The sequence below is a fragment of the Schistocerca americana genome, chromosome 6, assembly GCF_021461395.2.
Source record: "Schistocerca americana isolate TAMUIC-IGC-003095 chromosome 6, iqSchAmer2.1, whole genome shotgun sequence".
Classification (NCBI taxonomy): domain Eukaryota; kingdom Metazoa; phylum Arthropoda; class Insecta; order Orthoptera; family Acrididae; genus Schistocerca; species Schistocerca americana.
The window spans coordinates 178,421,291-178,444,539 of record NC_060124.1 but is presented as its reverse complement, the minus strand read 5'-3'; the positions used below and the strand labels follow the sequence as shown (position 1 = coordinate 178,444,539).

Genomic DNA, 23,249 nt, shown 5'->3' with positions numbered 1-23,249 from the left:
CGAGATTTTAGAATCATTTGGAACACAGAATTGCCATACGACTGACTTTACTGCGTGGCATTCACCAACATAACAAAAAAAATTCCGTTGGTATCCATTTCCCAGACAAAGAACGCTTCACTGTAACCTCGTATTCTCGCCGCGCCACTGCCAGATAATATGCATGCATTCTTTAGTTGTACCGGCCAGACGACGTTAGCATACTACAGTGCTACGCAATCTACAGCATTCTAAAATGGTAATAAATTCCTGAAACGCTTCTAGCAACGTCACTGGTGTTTACTCCATTACTTAAATGCATATAATTTAGTTTAAGCTACTTCTTTTAGCAGAGGCGTGTACGTAATTTAAATGGGTAACTGAAATTTATCGCAACGAGCTTGTGGAAACAGAGAAAACTCTATGAGGCTGTTGGAGGACGATGATGTATATAGCAAATTTGGGACCAGAAAACTGGAGCAAAATTCAGGAAGACCTGCTGAAAACGACGCTTAATGCATGAGTTTGCAGTTGACACTCAACATAAATAAAGGTGACGTGTTGTGCATGAAAGGCAGAAAGACTCATAGCTGTTCGACTATTCTAATGGCGGTGAGTCCTGGAAACAGTAACAGTCGTAAGGTATCTGGCAGTACCCGTCTGGGGCGACCTAAGTGGAGCGACTACATGAAAGTAGTTCTAGGAACAGGTGACGGCAGACTGCGGGTCATCCACGAGAGAAGTGGCGTGCAACACGCGTTCCGCCAGCTGCTGAGTTCTGCTCCTCAGCGCGAGTCCCTTACCGGTAGAACAGCCGCAGAAATGCAGAAAAAGATGCAGGAAATCGATCCCAGACGCACCCTGTTCGGACATGAACCACAAAAACCTAGGCTGAAGTCAAGAAGGAGCTTCACGAGCCCATCATCAGCAATTCCATCAGCACCTGCAACTAGCCAAACAGAGCTACAGCGAAATGCATTAATCGAAAGCGTTCGGGAGAACATCAAAGAGAAACTTGCAGTGGGATTTCATCGGTCGTGTGTGGCATGAAAGGCAATGAATAGATTGAGGAAAGGAGTGTCACGATGTGAAACGAACGTCTAGAAATGGCGCTTCTTGAATGAAGAGGAGTTCTGTGAGTGTGTGACTTGCAGGACTCACATTATCTCCTGGTCTGCAGAAACCTGCCCGATCCTCACCCTACAGAAGGCCTACATATATGCAGCAAGTGATAAGCCCATCAACACAATGGAATTCTGGAGCTTACGATTCATTTGATAGTAAATCAGTAGTGTCTCGAGAAATTTCGTTATTATTTTTGTTATTTTGTGTCCTGGACACGTAAAGTAAATAAATAGAGGAGATGGACTAGGTTCCAAGAAGAGAGGTACGTTCATCATTGTTTCTGTCAGTAAGCGCGAGAAGATTAGGGCTATAGAGGTGGCCAACAGACTCCAGGGCCAGACGTTTGGGACTTTTCTTCGTTTTCTTAATTTTTTTAAATTTTTAGTCATCGGTCTTCTGACTGATTAGTGCGGGTCATCGCGAATTGCTTTCCTGTGCCAGCCTCTTCATCCTAGAATAGCACTTGTAAATACACATTGCTGGGCGATTTATTGTTAAGTTTTCGAGAGCGAATGTTGCAAGAAGAGGCATTGTGCTACTTCTTCTGCTTCTTCCACGTCGCAGAATGACCACAAAGGTCAGAGAATTTATTGCTCATATGGATACCAACTATTGTTCTTCATACAAGACATTCAGGAATGGAACTAGGAAGGGGCGGCGGGATACGGCAGCGTTAGCGAAAGTACCCTCCGTCACTGTAAGGTGGCTTACGGAGCATAGAGGTAATGAATAAGATTGTTTTTGTTTTTGATGGTTTGTTAACGGCGCAAACCTGTGCCAATTACGTGCAAGTTCATAAGGTGTCTCTTCTTTTGTCCCGAACAGTTCTGAAGGCTTATTTCGTAAAGGATCGCACATCACATTTAGATGATCCACTAGGAAGAAGTGTTACAAGTGCAACCACAGATGAAAACGAGAAGAAAGCACACAATGAAAGTTCCTGGAAGGTTAAAACTTTGTTACGGACCGAGACTTCAGCGGGCCAGTGCTTTACCGAGTGAAGAACCCAAGTCCTTGCCTGCGAATGGCAAAGGTATCGAATTCGAGTCTCGGTCCGACAGACAGTTTTAATTTGCCAGGAAGTTTCATATTAGCGAACGCTCCGCTGCAGAGTGAAAAATTCATTCTGTAAAATAGCACAATGTTGTATTACACGATCGGCACTGAAGAGAGTATCAAATAGCTAAGACCAAAGGAAAGTCAGCAGAAAGATTATGACCGCTTAAACCTAAAGGACTATGAGAAATTCATTGATAGAGGACGACATTAGACACTAAGCTTCCTGTAAACCCAGCATAGCTGCGGTGGTTAAGAAACTGGTCTCGGAGTCGGCAGAATAGCCGTTATGATTTACGTTTACCGTGATTTTCTTAACTCGCTTAGGGCTGAAGACACGTCGGGATGATTGCTTCGGAAAGGATACGGCCGGTTTCCCTTTCTTACCCAATCTGAACTTGCGGTCCATCACTAATGACTCCATCGTCGACGGAACGTCAAACACTGGCCGCTCGGCCTCAACTAATATTTAGTACCAGTCTGCATATTTGTTTACTTCATGTTGTGATACGCCATAAAGTGATCTTGACTTTTGATCTTTATTGTGGATGTCTTCCCAGTTTCCTTTCATCCTGTTAAGAGATATAAGAATAAAACTACCATTTCCGAACGGAGAACTAGAGAAAGTGAACAGTGACGAATGAGAATTGAAAATGAGTTGGAAGAGATAGTTAAATTTACCTACTTGGGAAGCGAAATACAAAGTTATGGTAGGATCCAGGAAGAGACTGCGAACAGAATACTGCGGTTTTTGAATCGCATTCAAGTCAAGAAAAACGAACTTACCAGCAAAAACAACAGTCTGTAAATAAGGAAACGGCTCATGAGAGCGTTTGTTTGGAGTGTGATCTTTACAGTTAGACAAAAAAAGATGAGAGAGAAAGAGGGGTCGGCGCCCCCCCCCCTTTCTCTCTCTCTCCCTTTCCCTCTCTCTCTCTCTCTCTCTCTCTCTCTCTCTCTCTTTCTGACACAGCCTGAAGCGCTACTCATTTAGTGCAGCAGAAGGACATTGAAGATCATCTGGAGAGGCGGAGTTACTAGTGAATAGGAGGTGAGAAGAACTCAGGAAACCTCTCTGGAATGACATCCAAACAAAACGCAGTGGTTAGCACACTGGACTCGCATTCGGGAGGACGACGGTTCAATCCCGTCTCCGGTCATCCTGATTTAGGTTTTCCGTGATTTCCCTAAATCGCTTCAGGCAAATGCCGGGATGGTTCCTGTGAAAGGGCACGGCCTATTTCCTTCCCCATCCTTCCCTCACCCGAGCTTGCGCTCCGTCTCTAATGACCTCGTTGTCGACGTGACGTTAAACACTAAACTCCTCCTCCTCCAAACAGAAAGGGACAAATTCGTGGGACATGTCACAAGGCAAAACAAGATATTGAGACAGGAGTACAAGAAGTTGCTGAGAGAAGGAATCGCCGAGGACCATCAAGGTTGCGATACAAGCAGCAGTAGTGAGTGATTAGGATTCATAAATGGGATTAAAATACCGGTTGAAAGAATATCACTGATAAGATTCGCTGACGATACTCCTATCAAAATATGTGACAGACAGCAAAGCCAAATTTGAAAACAAAATGAGAAAGTTTCTCCTTCACAACTCTTTCTCTTCCGTAGAAGAATTTCTATTATTGTAAGGTGTAAAAGGTGGTGGGTAAGAACTACTAACTCACATCTGTGTAACTTTTTGTTCAAAAAACACCTAGAAATATTCAGAATGTAACCATATGTACAAACTAATTTTCGATGTGAGTGTAAAGTGACTCGTTTCACACCCCATTACGATTTATCATAAAAATGATCAATGAAACATGAAACTAAGTAAATAACTAATATTTAGAGACAGTGAAGGACCTTTTGTACGGAGTGAACAGTTTTCTGAGCACCGAATAGGGATTAAAAGCAAACAAAAGAAACTGCTGAGGATCAGAAAAAGTAGGACTAGCGACGAACGTAAATTTGAAATTAAGTGTCACGTACTAGACTGAATTCCTAGCTGGGAAGTATAATCTTTCATGGCGGAAGAAACAAGGGGGACATTGGAAGTAGACTTGCACAGGTAAAGTTGTATTACTGGCTTCAAAATGAGAAACACATTTCTGAGAATGAACATCTGGAGCAAATGACTGTATGGAAACGAATTCTGGACTGTGGAAAGTAAAAAGCAGGAAGAGACTCGAAGCGTTCGAGACGTGGTGCTACAGAATTTTTAAGTGACTCGTAAAATAAAAATCCGGAAATGTGCGAGCATGACTCAAGCTCCGCGGGTTCTGTACAAATTTTATTTTGTATTTAGAAAGTTCATACGTCCCGGGAATCGAGACTTTTTACAATTTTTGCGTGTTGTTGACATCGATACTGGCAACATATTAAAATATCTGACATGAAGGCCGTATATTTTGATTTCATTTATGTAGATACTTAAATTTTTACATTGACAAGGGACTGTGGACTTCAGTATGTGACATAAATTTCATTTCAACTAGATACTCGTACTCTTTCCTGACAGAAATGAGTCTTGACAGACAGATAGTCGGATAACACGAGAAGAAATGTTTTGTCGTGTGAGAAATACAAATTAACAGTTTTCGGGTTATGGCTCCCACACACTCCACACTCAAAAAGGCGGTCATATTGCAGAAGGCTGTCGGTCACCCCGTACGGTTCTACCTCTAACACGTGTGCACGCCCTATACGGTGGTGCGCACCTATGGAAACATTGTCTCTGCCATAGTGAAGAATCAACCCAGATATTTTTTTTCGGTAACCCGCCATCCTGTGTTACCTTCAAAATCATATCGGCCGTACGTCCTTCATCGGCTATCGTTGCGTGTTCAATAAAGTCGCTTCAGCCACTGCGCGCTACCAGGATTAGTTCACGCCTCACTGTAACAGACTGTGCACGCTTGCGCCATACGCGAGTAAGCCGCACCGCTAATTGAAAGAAAGCACAGGTCACAGCCATCTGCAAGGAAGGTAGCAGAAGTGATACACAGAACAATCGTCCAATATCCCTGACATTCATTTATTGTGGACTCTTGGATCATATTCTGAGTTCAAACCTAATAATGTACCACGAGTAGAATTACCTCCACCATGCCAGCCAACATGGGTTCCGTACACAACGATCATATGAATTCAACTCTTAATTTTCCTATGAGTCATGTTAAAAGCCATGGATGGAGGTAACCACGTAATTGCAGTTTTTCCTCACATCCGAAAAGCGTTTGATTGAGTTCCATACTTACGCTTATTGTCAAAAGCACAGTCGTTGGGCTATCAAGAAAAATTTGTGACTGGACTGAGGATTTCTTGATACGAAGGATGCAGCATGTTATGTTGGACGAAAAGTCGTCGACATATGCAGACGTAGTTTTGGGAGTGGCCCAAGGAATTCTGTTGGGACCATTGCTGTTGGTGATGAATATTTACGATCTTGCAGACAATATTAATAGTAACCTCAGACTTTTTGCAGAAGATGCAGTTATTTATAGTGAAGAACTGTCTACAGTGAAGAAGTTGCGCAAATATTGATTCATACCTTGATAATATTTCACACTGTTACATAGATGGGGAACTTTTTGTAAATGTTGAGAAATGTCAAATTGTGAACTTAAGACGACGAAAAAAATGTACTGTCCTATGGGTACAATACCAGTCAGTCACAGTAGAAATCGGCCAACTGATATAAACACTTGGGTGTAACAATTTGCAGGGACATGAAACGGAACTATCACATAGGTTGAGTCCTTGGTAAAGTAGGTGGCAGATTTTGGTTTATTGTTACAACGCTAGGGACATGCAATCAGTTAACAAAGGAGACTGGTTAAAAACCATTCGTCTGATACATCCTAGAATAGAGCTCAAGTGTGTGGGACCCGTACCAAATAGGACTAACAGGGGATATTGAACGGATACGAAGGAGGACAGCACGAACTTTCGCAGTTTTGTTTGACCCGTGGAAGAGTGTTACGGTGAAGCTGAAGAAACTGGTCAGACTTTTGAAGATAGACTGTCCCTTGATAAGATACTTTGAAGATTTCTAGAACCAGCTTCTAATGAAGAATCTAGGAATATACTATAAGCTCCTGCGTATTGGCCCAACAGGGATCGTGAAGAGAATATTAGACTAGTTACAGCAAGCAAGGAGGCGTTTGAACAATAATTGTACTCTGGCTCCATACGTGAGCCGTTCGGTGTGGCCGAGAGGTTCTAGGCGATTCAGGTTCGAATCCTGCCTCGGCCATGGATGTGTGTGATGTCCTTAGGTTAGTTAGGTTTAAGTAGTTCTAAGTTCTAGGGGACTGATGACCTCAGATGTTAAGTTCCATAGTGCGCAGAGCCATTTGCACCATTTTCCCTACGTGAGTGGAACGGCAGAAAGCGCTAACAACTGGTACAATAGTACGTATCCTCTGCCATAAATTTCACACAGGTTTGGAAAGTTTAGACGTATATTCGGACGTCAGACACGGCTCGCCTTCAAGTGCGACAACCGTTCCCGTGTTTTTTGATGGCTCAGATTATAATAGCGGACGAAATGTCTTATGCAGCTCTTGACAGCGCGTGATAAGAAACTTGCAAGATATTGTTGAATAAAAATCCGATTAGAAACCCATTCATTGGTGTTGAGGTACGACATATCCCATAAACCTTTAAAATTTTGGTGACTGGGTTAGTAAAAAGTAGAGAAAGTTACGATAATGCACACATTCCCCCCTCCCATCCCGCCATCGAGTAGAATACAACGCACAAAGTGCTCATACAACAACCATGTCAAACTGTGAAAAAAGTCCTTATTTGGGATGTTGTTCTTCCTCGCTAGTCCCATTGGCCTGAATGTAGGTTCCGTCGTCGAATCGGTGATCCCCCATTTGTATTTCTGCGCTTTGTCCTTCCGTGGAAGGTTCGGATTGATAGTGTCAAGTCTTGACAACCGCCATGATTTTTCGCAGAAAAGAATTGTCCTTGTTTTGCGTCTGAACCAAGTCGCGGTATTCGTCCATGTTTCTTTGTCTTTCAAAAATGGTTAAAATGGCTCTAAGCACTATGGGACTTAACATCTGAGGTCATCAGTTCCCTGGACTTAGAACTTCCTAAACCTAACTAACCTAAGGTCCTCAAACACATCCATGCCCGAGGTAGGTTCAAATGGTTCAAATGGCTCTGAGCACTATGGGACTTAACATCTGTGGTCATCAGTCCCCTAGAACTTAGAACTACTTAAACCTAACTAACCTAAGGACATCACACACATCCATGCCCGAGGTAGGATTCGAACCTGTGACCGTAGCAGCAGCGCGGCTCCAGACTGTAGCGCCTAGAACCACTCGGCCATTTCGGCCGGCAATAGAACAGCCTCGTAACGTTTTGGGCGGACGACGTAAAATGTAGCAAAACAGTGTGCAGATAGTTGGTCACTTACCGGAGACGGGAACGAGCCGTGAGTTCCGGCAGCTGCGAAGACGATCGCAGCCGTGGCTAGCGGCAGCAGCAGCCGTAGCTGCAGCAGCATGGCTGTGAGAGCGGAGAGCGACGAAGGCTGCTGCGGTTCTTCTTCGGCGCGGAGGCGAGGCGGCGCCTCGGCATGGCGAGGCGATGCGATGCGGCCAGCAGGCGGACTGGAGGCCGACAAAGCGAGCAGCCCGGCCGCGCCTCCGCCACTACCGCTGTGCCACTGCCTCCACCACTGCCTCTGCCACTGTGCAGCGCCTCAGCCGAGGCCGCCGACCCGGCAGAAAGAGGTTGATTGCCGCGTGGCGGCGGCGGCGGCGGCGGTCGGCCTCGCTTTTCGTACTGCTGGCCCGCCCGCTTTCTTCCTGTCGCGCGGTACGCCCGCCTCACACTTGCCGAACGGTCGACCTCCCTAAAGCGGTCGTGCGGGCAACAGAATGACCCGTCGCGGGTTTACCTATCCGTAGGATTACTATTCATTCATATCTTTCGAGTGAAACCAACCTGTGGCAACAACCGAGTGAAAACAATCTACTCGTTCAGATGCACACTCATGCTCATAAATTAAGGATGATGCTGATACGTGGTGAAACAACGCTCTGATGGGCGGTTTGCGGGTTTAAATCACCTCGGGGTATGACCGTGCGGTGCATTTGATCTGCGGTCGTCGCACTGTGGCGCTGGCAGCAGTCCACAAATGCAGAGGTGTGTTGCTGCGCCAGCCGGAGAGGCCGAGCGGTTCTAGGCGCTACAGTCTGGAACCGCGCGACCGCTACGGTCGCAGGTTCGAATCCTGCCTCGGGCGTGGATGTGTGTGATCTCCTTAGGTTTGTTAGGTTTAAGTAGTTCTAAGTTCTAGAGGACTGATGACCTCAGAAGTACCCTAGTGCTCAGAGCCATTTGAACCTTTTTTTTTTCTGTGTTGGTGCATGTCAGAGTATGGTGCAGCGAGCAAGTGTGCAGACGCTTTCAGACGTGCTGATGTGACTGTGTACTGAAAATGGCTCGAATAACACACATTGATGACGTCATGAGGGGCAGAATACTAGGGCGACTGGAGGCTGGTCAAACACAGCAGGTCGTAGTACGGGCCCTCCATGTGCCACAAAGTGTGATCTGAAGATTATGGAAACGATTCCAGCAGACAGGAAACGTCTCCAGGCGCTACAGTACGGGACTTCCACAGTGCACACCACAAGAATACCGATATCTCACCATCAGTGCCTGTAGACGGCCTTGCTCGGGACCTTACCGCAGCCACTGGAACAGTTGACCCCAGACACACAGTCTACAGACAACTGAACAGACATAGTTTATTCGCCCAGAGACCTGAAAGGTGCATTCCACTGACCCCTGGTCGCAGGAGAGCCCGTAAAGCCTGGTGTCAAGAACACATTACATGGTCGTTGGAACAGTGGTCCCAGGTTATGTTCACGGACTAGTCTAGGTATAGTCTGAACAGTGATTCTCGCTGGGTTTTCATCTGGGATGAACCAGGAACCAGATACCAACCCCTTAATGTCCTTGAAAGTGACCTGTATGAAGGTTGTGGTTTGATGGTGTGGCGTGGGACTATGATTGGTGCACGTAAACTCCGGCATGTCTTTGACAGATTAACTGTAACAGGTCAGGTGAATCGGGACGTCAATTTGCACCAGTATGTCCGCCTTTTCAGGGGTGCAGTGGGTCCCACCTTCCTCCTGATGGATGATAACGCACGGCCCCACCGAGCTGCAATCGTGGAGGAGTATCTTGAAACAATAGATATCAGGCGAATGGAGTGGCCTGCCTGTTCTCCAGACCTAAACCCCATCGAGCACGTCTGTGATGCTCTCGGTCGACCTATCGCAGCAAGTCTTCAAACCCCTACGACACTTTAGGAGCACCGACAGGCACTGGTGCAAGAATGGGAGGCTATACCCCAGCAGCTGCTCGACCGCCTGATCCAGAGTATGCGAACCCGTTGTTCGGCCTGTGGACGTGTGGATGGTGATCATGTCCAATACTGATGTCGGGGTACATGCGTTTTGCACCACATGTGCTTCGGGACGGTTTTCTCAACTTATCACCAATACCGTGGACTTAGAGATCTGTGTCGTGTGTGTTCCCTATGTGCCTATGATATTAGCGTCAGTTCCGTGCAGTGCCACATTGTGTGGCACCACATTCTGCAGTTGTCCTTAATATATGAGCATCAGTGTTGTTTTACGTATTGTTTGAATTATTCCATCACTCTTTTGAGTAAAACCACAATATGGCAGCAAGGGAATGAAAAGAATCGACTCCATCAGCTGTAGTCTTACGTATCGGTTAGACGTTTCACTCAGTCTCCTGACAGAAACCAGTCTCTTGAGACAACCAAAAGAAAACAGTCTATTCAGTCGGCTGAAGTTTTATGAATCCGTAAGGTTATTATTCGTTCATTTCTTTCGCATGAAACCAGTTTGCGGGAGCAACCGAATGAACACAGTCGACGCAGGACGGCGTATCTAGTTCTGAATGAAAACATTCGATTCTTTCGCCGTTGTTATCACCTGTCGTCAGCGTTCTTGCCGTTTAGCGCCAGTAAGTAGCTTCTAGTTCAGTTTTCGTCCACATTTATTAACAGGCGTTTCCTCAGCAGTAATTTCTACGTATATAGACTGAAGCCGGGATTCGAACCCGTGTCCTCTGCTTAACAGGCAGGTGTGTTAGCCACTAAGCCACCTTGGCACAGAGGTTGATAAAACTGCACGGATTGGCCAGGCACACATCCCTCTTTGATCCAAATGCTCACTACCACCTGAACCTACTTTAAATTTCCCCCTACAACCGAACATAATTGGCCAGGCCGTCCATGTTCTGTAACAGTACCTCAGTATCGAATGTAAATGGAGGATCGAACCTGATACCCAGGCGATGGTACTTATGAAGATGAAATAACACAACTTGAGGCACCGAGCGAGGTGGCGCAGTCTAGAACCGCGTGACTGCTACGGTCGCAGGTTCGAATCCTGCCTCGGGCATGGATGTGTGTGATGTCGTTAGGTTAGTTAGGTTTAAGTAGTTCTAAGTTCTAGGGGACTGATGACCTCAGATGTTAAGTTCCATAGTGTTCAGAGCCATTTGAACCATTTTTTTGAGGTGGCGCAGTCGTCAGCACACTAGACTAGCGTTCAGCAGGACGACGGTTCAAATCCGCGCCCGGCCATTCTAATTTATGTTTTCTGTTATTTGCCCAAATCGTTTCAGGCAAATGCTCTGAAAGGGCATGGCCGACTTCCTTCCGCAGCCTCCCCTAATACGACGGGACCGATGACGTCGCTGTTTGGCCCCCTCCCCCAAATCTCCCACCCACCCACAACTTCAGAGAGGTTACTAGTCTCATACAGACATGATCATATGTACTTAAGCGGCGAGTAAAATTTGTACCAAGGCTTATTGGCTACGTCACCTGCCTAGTTAGCAGAAGACCAAATTTTCACTCACTGCTTCAGTCCGTATACATAAAATCATATCGAAGTTGTGTCATTTCATTAGTAATCTCTGTGTCCGGGTCAGAACGCTAAAACGCTCAGTGGCGAGAGAATGCAAGAAATCATATGACTGGATAAAAAGCAATCCTAAAGACTAATTTAGTGCGTATACATTATCTGCAATGATGATTCATATTTTGAAACGCTATGAATTAAAGAAATCCAAAGAAAATTAACGAATGATGACAAATATTTCTCGCAAAAGGTGACTTCCAACAAACGACAGTATAGTGTGTACATAAAGTCCGGAAGCACTTTCAATTATTTATTGCACAAGAACCAACCATTGTACAGATATCATACTGTCATTTTGAAGAGAGTTTTTTTTTTTCATGTATACCGCCACAGCGTGCCTTGGTAAGTTGCCGATAGTCAAATCGAGTTCAGGTGCGGAGCGAGCTTTCTGTGTGTTGGAGTTCGACAAAAACAAGTGTGCTACAGCTGTTCAACGGATGTTTAGAACCAAGTACGGCAAGAAGCCACCAAAAAGTAAGATCATTTACCACTGGCACAACAAATTCGTTACGACGGGTTGATTGTGCCCGGCAAATAAACGCGGACGTCCCAGTATGAGTGAAGTTAATGTGGAGCGCGTACGAGAGACATTCATAAGAAGTCCAAAGAAATCGGTGCGTCGTGCATCTCGTGAACTCGAAATGGTTCCAATGACAGTGTGGAAAGTCGAGCGACAGAAGCTGTCTACGAAACCATTGAAATTGGAGCTAGTGCAGACGCTCAATGACGACAACGAAGACAAGCACTTTGAGTTTTGTTCGCAGTTGCAACAACTAAATGAGGATGGGGATGGCACTGACGATCGCTTAATTAACGAGAAAGTGAACAGGCAGAATTGTCAAATCGCGGGTCAAAACATCTAAATGAATGCACTGAATTTGAGCGTGATTCCCCAAAGGTAAATGTCTTTTGTGCCTTGTCACGGCGAAAACTGTACGGGCCATTCTTCTTCTCCGTCACTAGATATTCCTACTTGGATATGCTGGAGCAATGGCTGACGCCTCAAATACAATCGGACTCTCCGTTCATCTTTCAGCAGGATGGGTCTCCACCCAATTTTCATCGTGAAGTTCGTAGGTACCTGAACAGGGAGCTGCCGCATCGATGGATCGGCCGTGCTACAGAAGGGGACAGCTGTTTCTTGAAATGGCCTCCCCGATCACCAGATCTCACTCCGTGTGACTTTTTTCTGTGGGGACACATTAAAGATCTGGTGTACGTACCGCCTCTGCCACGTGATGTAGCAGAGCTCTGGGAGAGAATACGGGAAGCGACTGCCACAGTTAACGATGCCATGCTGGGACGGGTATGGCAAGAATTCGATTACCGTATTGACTTCTGCCGGGTCACTCATGGTTCACATATCGAATGTTTGAAAAAAAAAAAAAAAAAAAAAGCCTTTTAGTTTCTCTTCAAAATGCAATATGTATGACATTTGTACAAAGTTTAGGTCTTGTGCACAAATAACTGCAAGTGTTTCCGGACTTGATGTACACTCTGTATATTTTCAAAATCCAAGCCAGTACGTCACCACACAATGAGGAAATTGTGTCCTGTATATTCCCGTTCATCTCTGCATTTACTGAAACGGAATTATATGTGACAGGAGAAGACTGGCAGAAACAGAGGCAAAAAGCTGCAATAAATTTAAAAAAAATTGTAATTCCTCATTCATATGCACGTAAATTTACAATATAGCACGAATTATTAACAATTTAAAGACAACCAAGAATCCATGTTTAATGCCGGACCTACGAAAAATTAATATTTAGTTAAATCTATACAAATAAAAACGTAAATGTTCGTTTGTTCAAACTCTTAAATCACCGAAAGTTCTTCTGCCACTTCTTTGAAATTCTGAGGCAACGTTTCATTCCAATATGCCCGTGTTTTTATATAGGTTATATCCTTCCCCAATACATAAATATGTGTAGACATGTAATATATAATCGAGAAACGTAGTTGGCAAAAATCTCGAAAAATACTTGACCGATTTATTTCAAATTTTTGCTCGGTGCTATAATATTCAGTCGGACAGAGGGTATATAACTTTCTAAGCAACAGTGCGCAGCTTTTCTTTTACAACCAGTAATGAAAAAGAAAGTGCTGTACTGCGCTGTGAAAATGTGCAGTTTCATTTTCTTTTCCGCATTCAATTTGAACTACAACAACCTGACATTTAAGAGACTATCAAATTATTCCTCCCATGTATATTCGTTTTCCTCATATATTGTATACACAACAATCTGTTGTTTTGTTTTCTTCCCCAAAGACGATTTTAAGAAAATACATGAAAACTGTATTTATAGTTGCAGTGGGGGGGCGAGGGAAAATGGACAGAGAGGCGGGAGGAAATGGACATAGATAGGGGGAAGTGACAGAGAGAGGAGAGGAAGTGAGAGAGAGCTGATTGACATTGAGAGAAGGTCATGGGCAGAGAGAGAGGAATTTGGAGATGCACAGAGAGATGGTAGAGGAAGAGAGAGGTTGGAGAAGGATATTAGAACGAATGTACAGTTCCCATACATACGAGGGCTGTCCAGAAAGTAAGTTACGATCGGCTGCGAAATGGAAACGACTATGAAAATCCGATAAAGCTTTTCAAAGATGTGTTGGGCAGTGTCTCTAGTATGACTCTAGGTAGAATTATGTCGCTCTTTTCATTCCTGAGTTCTTAGTGAGCGCGTAAAGATGTTAGTGTCTCCCTCCAAGTACGAGGGCCTGGTGAGAATTTTCCCCTGAAGCTATGCAACCAACATTACATAACTGTCGTGCGGTTTCTTCTTCAAGACAATTCTCAGCCTCATTCTGCAGGGGCAATGAAGATGTTCCTGCATTGCTTCAATTGCAAATGTTTGGTTACCCACAATACAGCGCGTAATTGTCTCCCACTGAGTTTCATCTCTGCTCAAACGAACCGTTGGCTTTGAAGACTTCATTTTGGCACAGACAACGAGCTTTAGGCCAGCGTAGAGAATTGGTGGAAAGCACTGGCGGCTGCCTTCTGTGGTGAGGGTATTGGAAAATTGGTACAACGCTTCGACGAATGTCTGAGTCAGAACGGCGACTACGTAGTGAAGTAGCTGAAAGGTGTAGCTAACTGTTAAAAATGAAACATTTCTGATTTTCACTGTGATTTTCAGTTCGCGATCAATCGTAACTTACTTTATGGACAGCCCTCGTATATACCAATTGCGAAGCATTGCCAGGTTCTGTAGTAAATAGTCACGGTTGATCGCATATGGGGAGCTTCGTTTGTAACTCCGATGTTATTTTCGTTTTAAAATTCTGTAGGTGTCACGTGCGCAGTCCACTCAGGATCATGCTGATATCTGAGGTCATGACTGACAGTCGACGTCAACGCTAAAAAGATGCTTGGTGGGGATATAACTTCAGACTGCCATTCCGTTAGCTCACATCACTCCAGAGTTGCGTCAATGAAGCATTATTGCTTCAGCTGAGGTATATAGGGAAGAGCGCTACTTATATCTCAGTTAAGGTTTACGGCTTTAGAAGTCTTGCCTGAAGTATAAAACTCTTCACTAACGTTTCGCCCCCATCTGCGAGAGGCATCTTCAGAGGTAAACGTTTCAGTTTTATCCCTGAAGGTACCTCCAGAAGACAGGAACGAAACGTTAGCGAACAGTTTTGTACATCGACCACGACCTCTTAACTAATGGATAGACCTGCCTTGAAACTGTTCTTTTACCGTTAGTACTAATTATGATGAGGTGACAAAAGTTATGTGATACCTCCCAATACTGTGTCGGACCTCCTTCTTCCCGGCTTGGCACAGACTCAAATAGTCGCTGGGAGTGCCCTCCAGAAATATTTAGCCATGCTTCGCCGGCCGGAGTGGCCGAGCGGTTCTAGGCGCTTCAGTCTGGAACAGCGCGACCTGCTACGGTCACAGGTTCAAATCCTGCCTCGGTGATGGGTTTGTAGGCTGTCCTTAGGTTAGTTAGGTTTAAGTAGTTCTAAGTTCTAGGGGACTGATGACCTCAGCAATTAAGTCCCATAGTGCTCAGAGCCATTTGAACCATGCTTCTTCTAGAGCCGTCCATAACTGCAAAAGTGCTGGTGGTGCAGGTTCTTGTCCGCCAACTGACCCCTCGATTATGTCCCATATATATTCCATGAGATTCTTGTCGGGCGATCTGGGAGGCTAAATCATTCGCTTGATTAGTCCAGGACGTTCTTGAAACTACTCGCGAACGATTGTGGCCTGGTAGCAGGGCGCATTGTCGTCCACAAAAATTTCATGGTTGGTTGGGAACATGAAGTCCATTAATGGCTGCAGATCGTCTCCAAGTAGTCGAACATAAACATTTCCAGTCAATGAGCGATTCAATTTGATCAGAGGAGCCAGTCCAGACCACATAAAAACAGACCACACCATTATGGAGCCACCACCAGCTTGCCCAGTGCCCTGTTAACAACTTGGATCCATGGCTTCGTGAGATCTCCGCCAACCCTACCATCAAGTCTTACCAACAGAAATCGGGACTCACCTGACCAAACCATGGTTTTGCAGTCGTCTAGGGTCCAAGTGATACAGTCACGAGCCCAGAAGAGACGCTGCAGGCAATTTCGTCCTGTTGGCACAGGCATTTGCGTTGGTCGTCTACTGCCATAGCCCATTAACGCCAAAAATCGCCGTACTGTCCTAACAAATACATTCTCGTATGTCCTTTTTTTTTTTTGGTCAGCAGTCTACTGACTGGTTTGATGCGGCTCGCCACGAATTCCTTTCCTGTGCTAACCTCTTCACTTCAGAGTAGCACTTGCAACCTACGTCCTCAATTATTTGCTTGACGTATTCCAATCTCTGTCTTCCTCTACAGTTTTTGCCCTCTACAGCTCCCTCTAGTACCATGGAAGTCATTCCCTCATGTCTTAGCAGATGTCCTGTCATCCTGTCCCTTCTCCTTATCAGTGTCTTCCACATATTCCTTTCCTCTCCGATTCTGCGTAGAACCTCCTCATTCCTTACCTTATCAGTCCACCTAATTTTCAACATTCGTCTATAGCACCACATCTCAAATGCTTCGATTCTCTTCTCTTTCGGTTTTCCCACAGTCCATGTTTCACTACAATACAATGTTGTACTCCAGACGTACATCCTCAGAAATTTCTTCCTCAAATTAAGGCCGGTATTTGATATTAGTAGACTTCTCTTGGCCAGAAATGCCTTTTTTGCCATAGCGAGACTGCTTGTAATGTCCTCCTTGTTCCGTCCGTCATTGGTTACTTTACTGCCTAGGTAGCAGAATCCCTTAACTTCATTGACTTCGTGACCATCAATCCTGATGTTAAGTTTCTCGCTGTTTTCAGTTCTACTACTTCTCATTACCTTCGTCTTTCTCCGATTTACTCTCAAACCATACTGTGTACTCATTAGACTGTTCATTCCGTTCAGCAGATCATTTAATTCTTCTTCACTTTCACTCAGGATAACAATGTCATCAGCGAATCGTATCATTGATATCCTTTCACCTTGTATTTTAATTCCACTCCTGAAGCTTTCTTTTATTTCCATCATTGCTTCCTCGATGTACAGATTGAAGAGTAGGGGCGAAAGGCTACAGCCTTGTCTTACACCCTTCTTAATACGAGCACTTCGTTCTTGATCGTCCACTCTTATTATTCCCTCTTGGTTGTTGTACATATTGTATATGACCCGTCTCTCCCTATAGCTTACCCCTACTTTTTTCAGAATCTCGAACAGCTTGCACCATTTTATATTGTCGAACGCTTTTTCCAGGTCGACAAATCCTATGAAAGTGTCTTGATTTTTCTTTAGCCTTGCTTCCATTATTAGCCGTAACGTCGGAATTGCCTCTCTCGTCCCTTTACTTTTCCTAAAGCCAAACTGATCGTCACCTAGCGCATTCTCAATTTTCTATGTCCTACATTGATTTATGCGGTTATTTCAGGCAGTGTTGCTTATCTGTTAGCACTGACAACTCAGCACACTCCTATCACTGTGGATTTCGGAATATTGAATTCCCTAACGATTTTCGAAATCGAACGTCACATGCGTGTAGATCCAAGTACCATTGCGCGTTCAAAATCTGTTAATTCTCGTCGTGCGGCCATAATGACGTCGGAAACCTTTTCACACGAATAGTCTGAATACAAATGGCAGCTCCGCCGATGCACCCTTTAATACGTCATGTACGCCATACTGCCGCCGTCTGTATACGTGCCTATCGCTATCACATGACTTTCATCACCTTAACGTGAATGCTGTGAATGTTCTAAATTATTTCTGAAACAGGACATACCTCGCAGTAAGGAGTGACCCGTGTTCATAATTTCTAGAAAATACGCTTATTTCCAGTCTGTCGAGCGATGTTCTTTATGATCTCACGATAACCTGCTTCAGACTGTCGCCCACCTTCGTATCATATTCATAGTTCCACAGGAACCCGTCTCAAAGAAATACAACGTGTTTCACTGTTATATATATGACTGACCGTATTTCACACTTACACAGTAACTCACCTTGCAGAAACACAACCAAAACTGGTTTTATTGCCAGCCCACCGCCATGTTACATCTGTGAGAAACGGGAGTTGAAGTTAAAAGTTCGCAGAACTCTTCCTGCATATCTTGAGGCTCTAGCACTTCTGGAACGAAGGCCAATGCTGAGAACTGGCTTAACTACAGCCTCGGGGACTGGAATTAGAAATTTTCGTTAGAAGCTGCCGTCAACGGACAGAGCTGACGAATAAAATCAGGAAGATCAATTTCACTTCATGATCACTGAGATTAATGAAATGCTTACGTAGGTGAACGTAAGTCACTCAAAAAAATGCCCTACTTGTTTATTCCAGTTAAATCCACTGACAAAAAAAAGGGTCCTCTAAAAAATTGGGGCCACCTTCCGTCCAATAGCTTTTTCCTTTGTATCTCGTCTTGAATACTGCAAGCCATTCATTGTGATATCCTCTATAATTTCAAAATAAGACTTGGATTGCCATAGTATTGTATCAATGGCCCGAACAGTAACAGCTGCAGCCTATCAGTCATTTGTCTTTCTGAAACAAAGAACTTCTTTTTCCATTATTTGGAAACACAAAAACTTAACAGAGAGAAGAGAGATAATACCTTTTTGTTAGGGCCGCATTCACGCTGGCATCGAGCTCATTCGAGATAAAGCACTTACTCGGATTAGATAAGGATCGCGGTTGAACTGGAGCTTCGCGTTTAACCAAGTAGGACGTAATCTGACGGCGACGTCTTCAAAGGTCAGACAAAAGCTGTTAAAACGAAGTCGGAAAACTCGTTCAGACCTGCTCGTACTGTAAGAACTTAAACCTATCTTCATATGTGATCCACAACACTTTGTGGCTGGTGTAGACCACCCTCGTCTAGAAAAAACGGGGGCAAATATATACAAAGAAAAATCGCCAACAGAAAAATTTGTGCTAATATGAAACTTCCTTCAAGGTAGTATAACAGATCCAACACTGGTTCTTGACTCCCGGATATATTTGCATATGGGATGCTAAACGAGTCCACCTCCGTAGTCGACGTCGCTTTCGCACGTCTGTGCAGGGGAGTTCGACTCGGAGGTATAAGGTATACGGGTTCGAATCCTGGTGGTGCAAAATTTTCATTGACAGTATCTGGCCGGTAAAGGGGGACGTAGGGCTCCTGATCACCGGCCTTTCCGCCAATGTCCTAGATTAAGTTCCAGATCTGTCCACAGTGTCTCATGAAGTGAGGGCACATGCTAGTGGCCATCTGTCAGATGCGAACGTTAAGCTCGGCGGACAGTCATTCGGACGACACAGACACTTGACACTTCCTGTCAATGCGGAGGAAGGCGGTGGTTCAATTATTCGCTCCAACTGTCCAGAACATTCTTCAAGCCAGTCGCGAACAGTTGTGGCCCAGTGACATGGCACATTGACGTCCATAAAAAATCCATCGTCGAATGGCTGCACATGGTCTTCAGGTAGCCGAATATAACCATTTCCAGTCAATGAAAGGTTCGGTTGGACCAGAAGACACAGTCCATTCCATGTAAACACGGTCACAATATTATGGAGCCACTAAAAGCTTGAACACTACCTTGTTGACAAGTTGGGTCCATAGCTTCATGGGGTCTGTACCACGTTCGAACCGTACCGTCAGCTCTTAGCAACTGAAATCGGGACTTGTCTGACCAAGCCACAGTTTTACAGTGCCTACAGTCCAACCGGTATGGAGTCCAGGAGAGGCCCTGCAGGCGATGTCGTGCTGTTAGCAAAAGCAGTCACGTCGGCCGTCTGCTGCCATAGCCCATTAACGCCCCGGGTTGCGTAGCACGGTCCAAATGAATACATCGGTCGTACGTTCCACATTGATTTCTGCGGTTATTTCACACAGTGTTGCTTGTCTGTTAGCACTGACAACTCAATGGAAATACCGCTCCTCTCGACCGTTACGTGAAGGCCGTCGGCCACAGTGTTGTCCTTGGTGAGGGGTAATGCCTGAAATCTGGTATTCTCGGCACACTCTTGACACTGTGGATCTCTGAAGGTTGTACTACGTTACTACAGCAATGCCGCGCGGGATTAGCCGAGCGGTCAGGGGCGCTGCAGTCATGGACTGTGCGGCTGGTCCCGGCGGAGGTACGAGTCCTCCCTCGGGCATGAATGTGTGTGTTTGTCCTTAGGATACTTTAGGTTAAGTAGAGTGTAAGCTTAGGAACTGATGACCTTAGCAGTTAAGTCCCATAAGATTTCACACACACACTACCGCAATCTGCATATGTGAGTATCGCTATCCAGTCACTTATTAATTATTCGAAGTGAAAGTGGCTAGTTGTGCTCGCATTCGAACATCCAAACATTGGAATTTCTCTGAAGCTTGAATGGTATGTTGGGATAGTATTAAATTATTAATAATGACAATTCTGCTCGTTTCTCCACAATCTGGAGTCGTCTTGTCTCGTACCTTTTGCGACTCCAATTGTCGCTGCAAGGGATTACTGGTGGCCAGTGTCTCAACATGTATCCCCGGCTAAGAACCCTCTTCTAGATGGAAGCTGCGTGAAACCACCGATACTGTCTGGGTAAACGTCCACCATGACATACAATCTGTTAATAAAGGCGAATTATCTCCTCAAACTTTCCCATTGGACAATTCCAATCTTCCTTCTTTATATGACGCGTACTAACCACGTTTTGTGTTGTCGATGAGTTTGGATTTCGGGAACTTAAAGGCATGTGAGGGGCAGTTCTGACGTTGCACTTGATAATGATGTAAAATAGTGCAAGATTTTTGAAATTCTGAGAAAAATAGGTGTAAGGTGCAGGTGAAGACGGGTAATACACAACGTGTACAAAAACCAAGAGGGAACAGTGAGCATGAAGACAAAGAATGATGTGCTCGGAATAAAAACGATGCAAGACACTCTTTCGGCCCTGCTGTTCAGTCTGTGCACCGAAGAAGCAATGGCGGAAAGTTTCAGCAGTGACATTAAAATTCTAGGTGAATTTGTACCAATGACCAGATTTGCTGTCGACATTGCTTACCTTAGTGAAAATGAAAATGTATTACAAATTCGACTGATGTACGAAATATGGACTGCAGGTGAACTGAAAGAAGGCGAAAGTAATAACGGCTAGCAGAAATGAGATTAGTGACAAATTTAGCGTTGAAACTGGTGACTGCGAGGTAGGTGAAATAAAAGAATCCTACCGCTTCGGAAGCAAAATATCGCTTGACCGACGAAATGAAGGAGTATAAATAACAGACTAGGACAAAGAGGACATTCCTGGCGAAAGACGTATGCTAGGATCAAATGTCGCATCTACACCACTGGCCGTTAAAATTGCTACACCAAGAAGAAATGCAGATGATAAACGGGTATTCATTGAAAAAATATATTATACTAGAACCCACATGTGATTACGTTTTCACGCAATTTGGGTGCATAGATCATGAGAAATCAGTACCCACAACAACCACATCTGGCCGTAATAACGGCCTTGATACACCTGAGCATTGAGTCAAACAGAGCTTGGATGGCGTGTACAAGTACAGCTGCCCATGCAGCTTCAACACGATACCACAGTTCATCAAGAGTAGTGACTGGCGTATTGTGACGAGCCAGTTGCTCGGCCACCATTGACCAGACGTTCTCAGTTGGTGAGAGATCTAGAGAATGTGCTGGCCAGGGCAGCAGTCAAACATTTTCTGTATCCAGAAAGGCCCATACAGGACCTGCAATATGCGATCGTGCATTATCCTGCTGAAATGTAGGGTTTTGCAGGGATCGAATGAAGGGTAGAGCCACGGGTCGTAACGCATCTGAAATGTAACGTCCACTGTTCAAAGTGCCGTCAATGCGAACAAGAGGTGACCGAGACGTGTAACCAATGGCACCCCATACCATCACGCCGGGTGATACGCCAGTATGGCTATGACGAATACACGCTTCCAATGTGGGTTCACCGCGATGTCTCCAAACACGGTTGCGGCCATCATGATGCTGTAAACAGAACTTGTATCCATCCGAAAAAATGACGTTTTGCCTTTCGTGCACCCAGGTTCGTCGTTGAGTACACCATCGCAGGCCCTCCTGTCTGTGTTGCAGCCTCAAGGGTAACCGCAGCAATGGTCTCCGAGCTGATAGTACGTGCTGCTGCAAACGTCGTCGAACTGTTCGTGCAGATCGTTGTTGTCTTGCAAACGTCCCCATCTGTTGACTCAGGGATCGAGACGTGGCTGCACGTTCCGTTACAGCCTTGTGGATAAGATGCCTGTAATCTCAACTGCTAGTGATACGAGGCAGTTGGGATCCAGCACGGCGTTCCGTATTACCCTCCTGAACCCACCGATTCCATATTCTGCTAACAGTCATTGGATTTCGACCAACGCGAGTAGAAATTTCGCTATACGACAAACCGCAGTCGCGATAGGCTACAATCTGACCTTTATCAAAGTCGGAAACGTGATGGTACGCACTTCTCCTCCTTACACGAGGCATCACAACAACGTTTCACCAGGCAATGCCGGTCAACTGCTGTTTGTGTATGAGAAATAGGTTGGAAACTTTCCTCATGTCGGTACGTTTTAGGTGTCGCCACCGGCGCCAATCTTCTGTGAATGCTCTGAAAAGCTTATCATTTGCGTATCACAGCATCTTCTTCCTGTCGGTTAAATTTCGCTTCTGTAGCACGTCATCTTCGCGGTGTAGCAATTTTAAAGGCCAGTAGTGCAATTCAAGGAAATAATTTTTGAGAATGAACATTTGGACATAGCCTGGTTTGGACAGTGGCAAAACCGGAAGAAAAGATAATCTAAGGGTATGAGATGTGGTGCTTAATGACGTGCTGGTTCCCATTTGGAGGGCAGTACGGCAGTGATTCTGCATGACATGCGTTCGACATGCTCTTGGTTAGTTTCTGGAGGGGTGTAGCACCAGATGTCTACAAACAAGGCACGCATTTTCTGCACTTTACAAGGCAGTGGCTTGTGTGCGCGGAACAGGTGCCCGATAGTGTCCCAGATTTGTTCCATCGTGTTGAGACCGACGACAGCTTGAGTTCACTATAGCGCTCATCAAACCACTGAAGCGCCTTCCTGGCGTTGTGGCACAGACAGCTTTCCTGCTGCAAGATGCCGTCTCCGTGGGGGAACACATCAAACACGAAGGGATGCAGATGGTACGAAATAATCACGTTGTTCGTAGTTGTCACATTGCCTTTCATTACCACCACAGGTCCCGGGTCTGATGATGTATTCGGACACGACCATCAGCCTGGCGTAACAAGAAACGTCGTCCTTCCGACAAGCGGATACATTTTTATTGATTCACGGTTCAGTTTCGACGGTGAAGTGTCAACTGCGATAGTAACTGACGATGTTGTAGGGACAGCACGCAGATACTGCTACTGCAGAGCCCCATGTTTAACACTGTGTTCTGAACGGTGTGGTGCGAAACACTTGTGCGTTCGTCAGCACTGTATTCTGTCGAGAGATCTGCAGCATATCGCCGTCCATCCTGCTTTACAGAGAGGGTAAGCCTCCACGTCCTGTGATGAGGCGTCGACACCCAACACCTTGTTGCCAACTCTTTGTTTCACCGTTCTTCAACCC

The 23,249-nt window shown here is 45.2% G+C and overlaps 1 protein-coding gene across 1 annotated transcript in view; it reads right to left on the bottom strand.

Annotated features, from left to right (window-relative positions):
* The window catches only part of LOC124620034 (lipase 3-like), a 410,637-nt gene that overhangs the window by 333,126 nt on the left and 54,262 nt on the right, over window positions 1-23,249 (bottom strand). Inside the window, exon 3 of the mRNA XM_047146699.1 lies at window positions 7,592-7,843. Coding sequence (XP_047002655.1) covers window positions 7,592-7,843 — 252 coding nt within the window. The remainder of the gene's footprint in view (window positions 1-7,591; window positions 7,844-23,249) is intronic.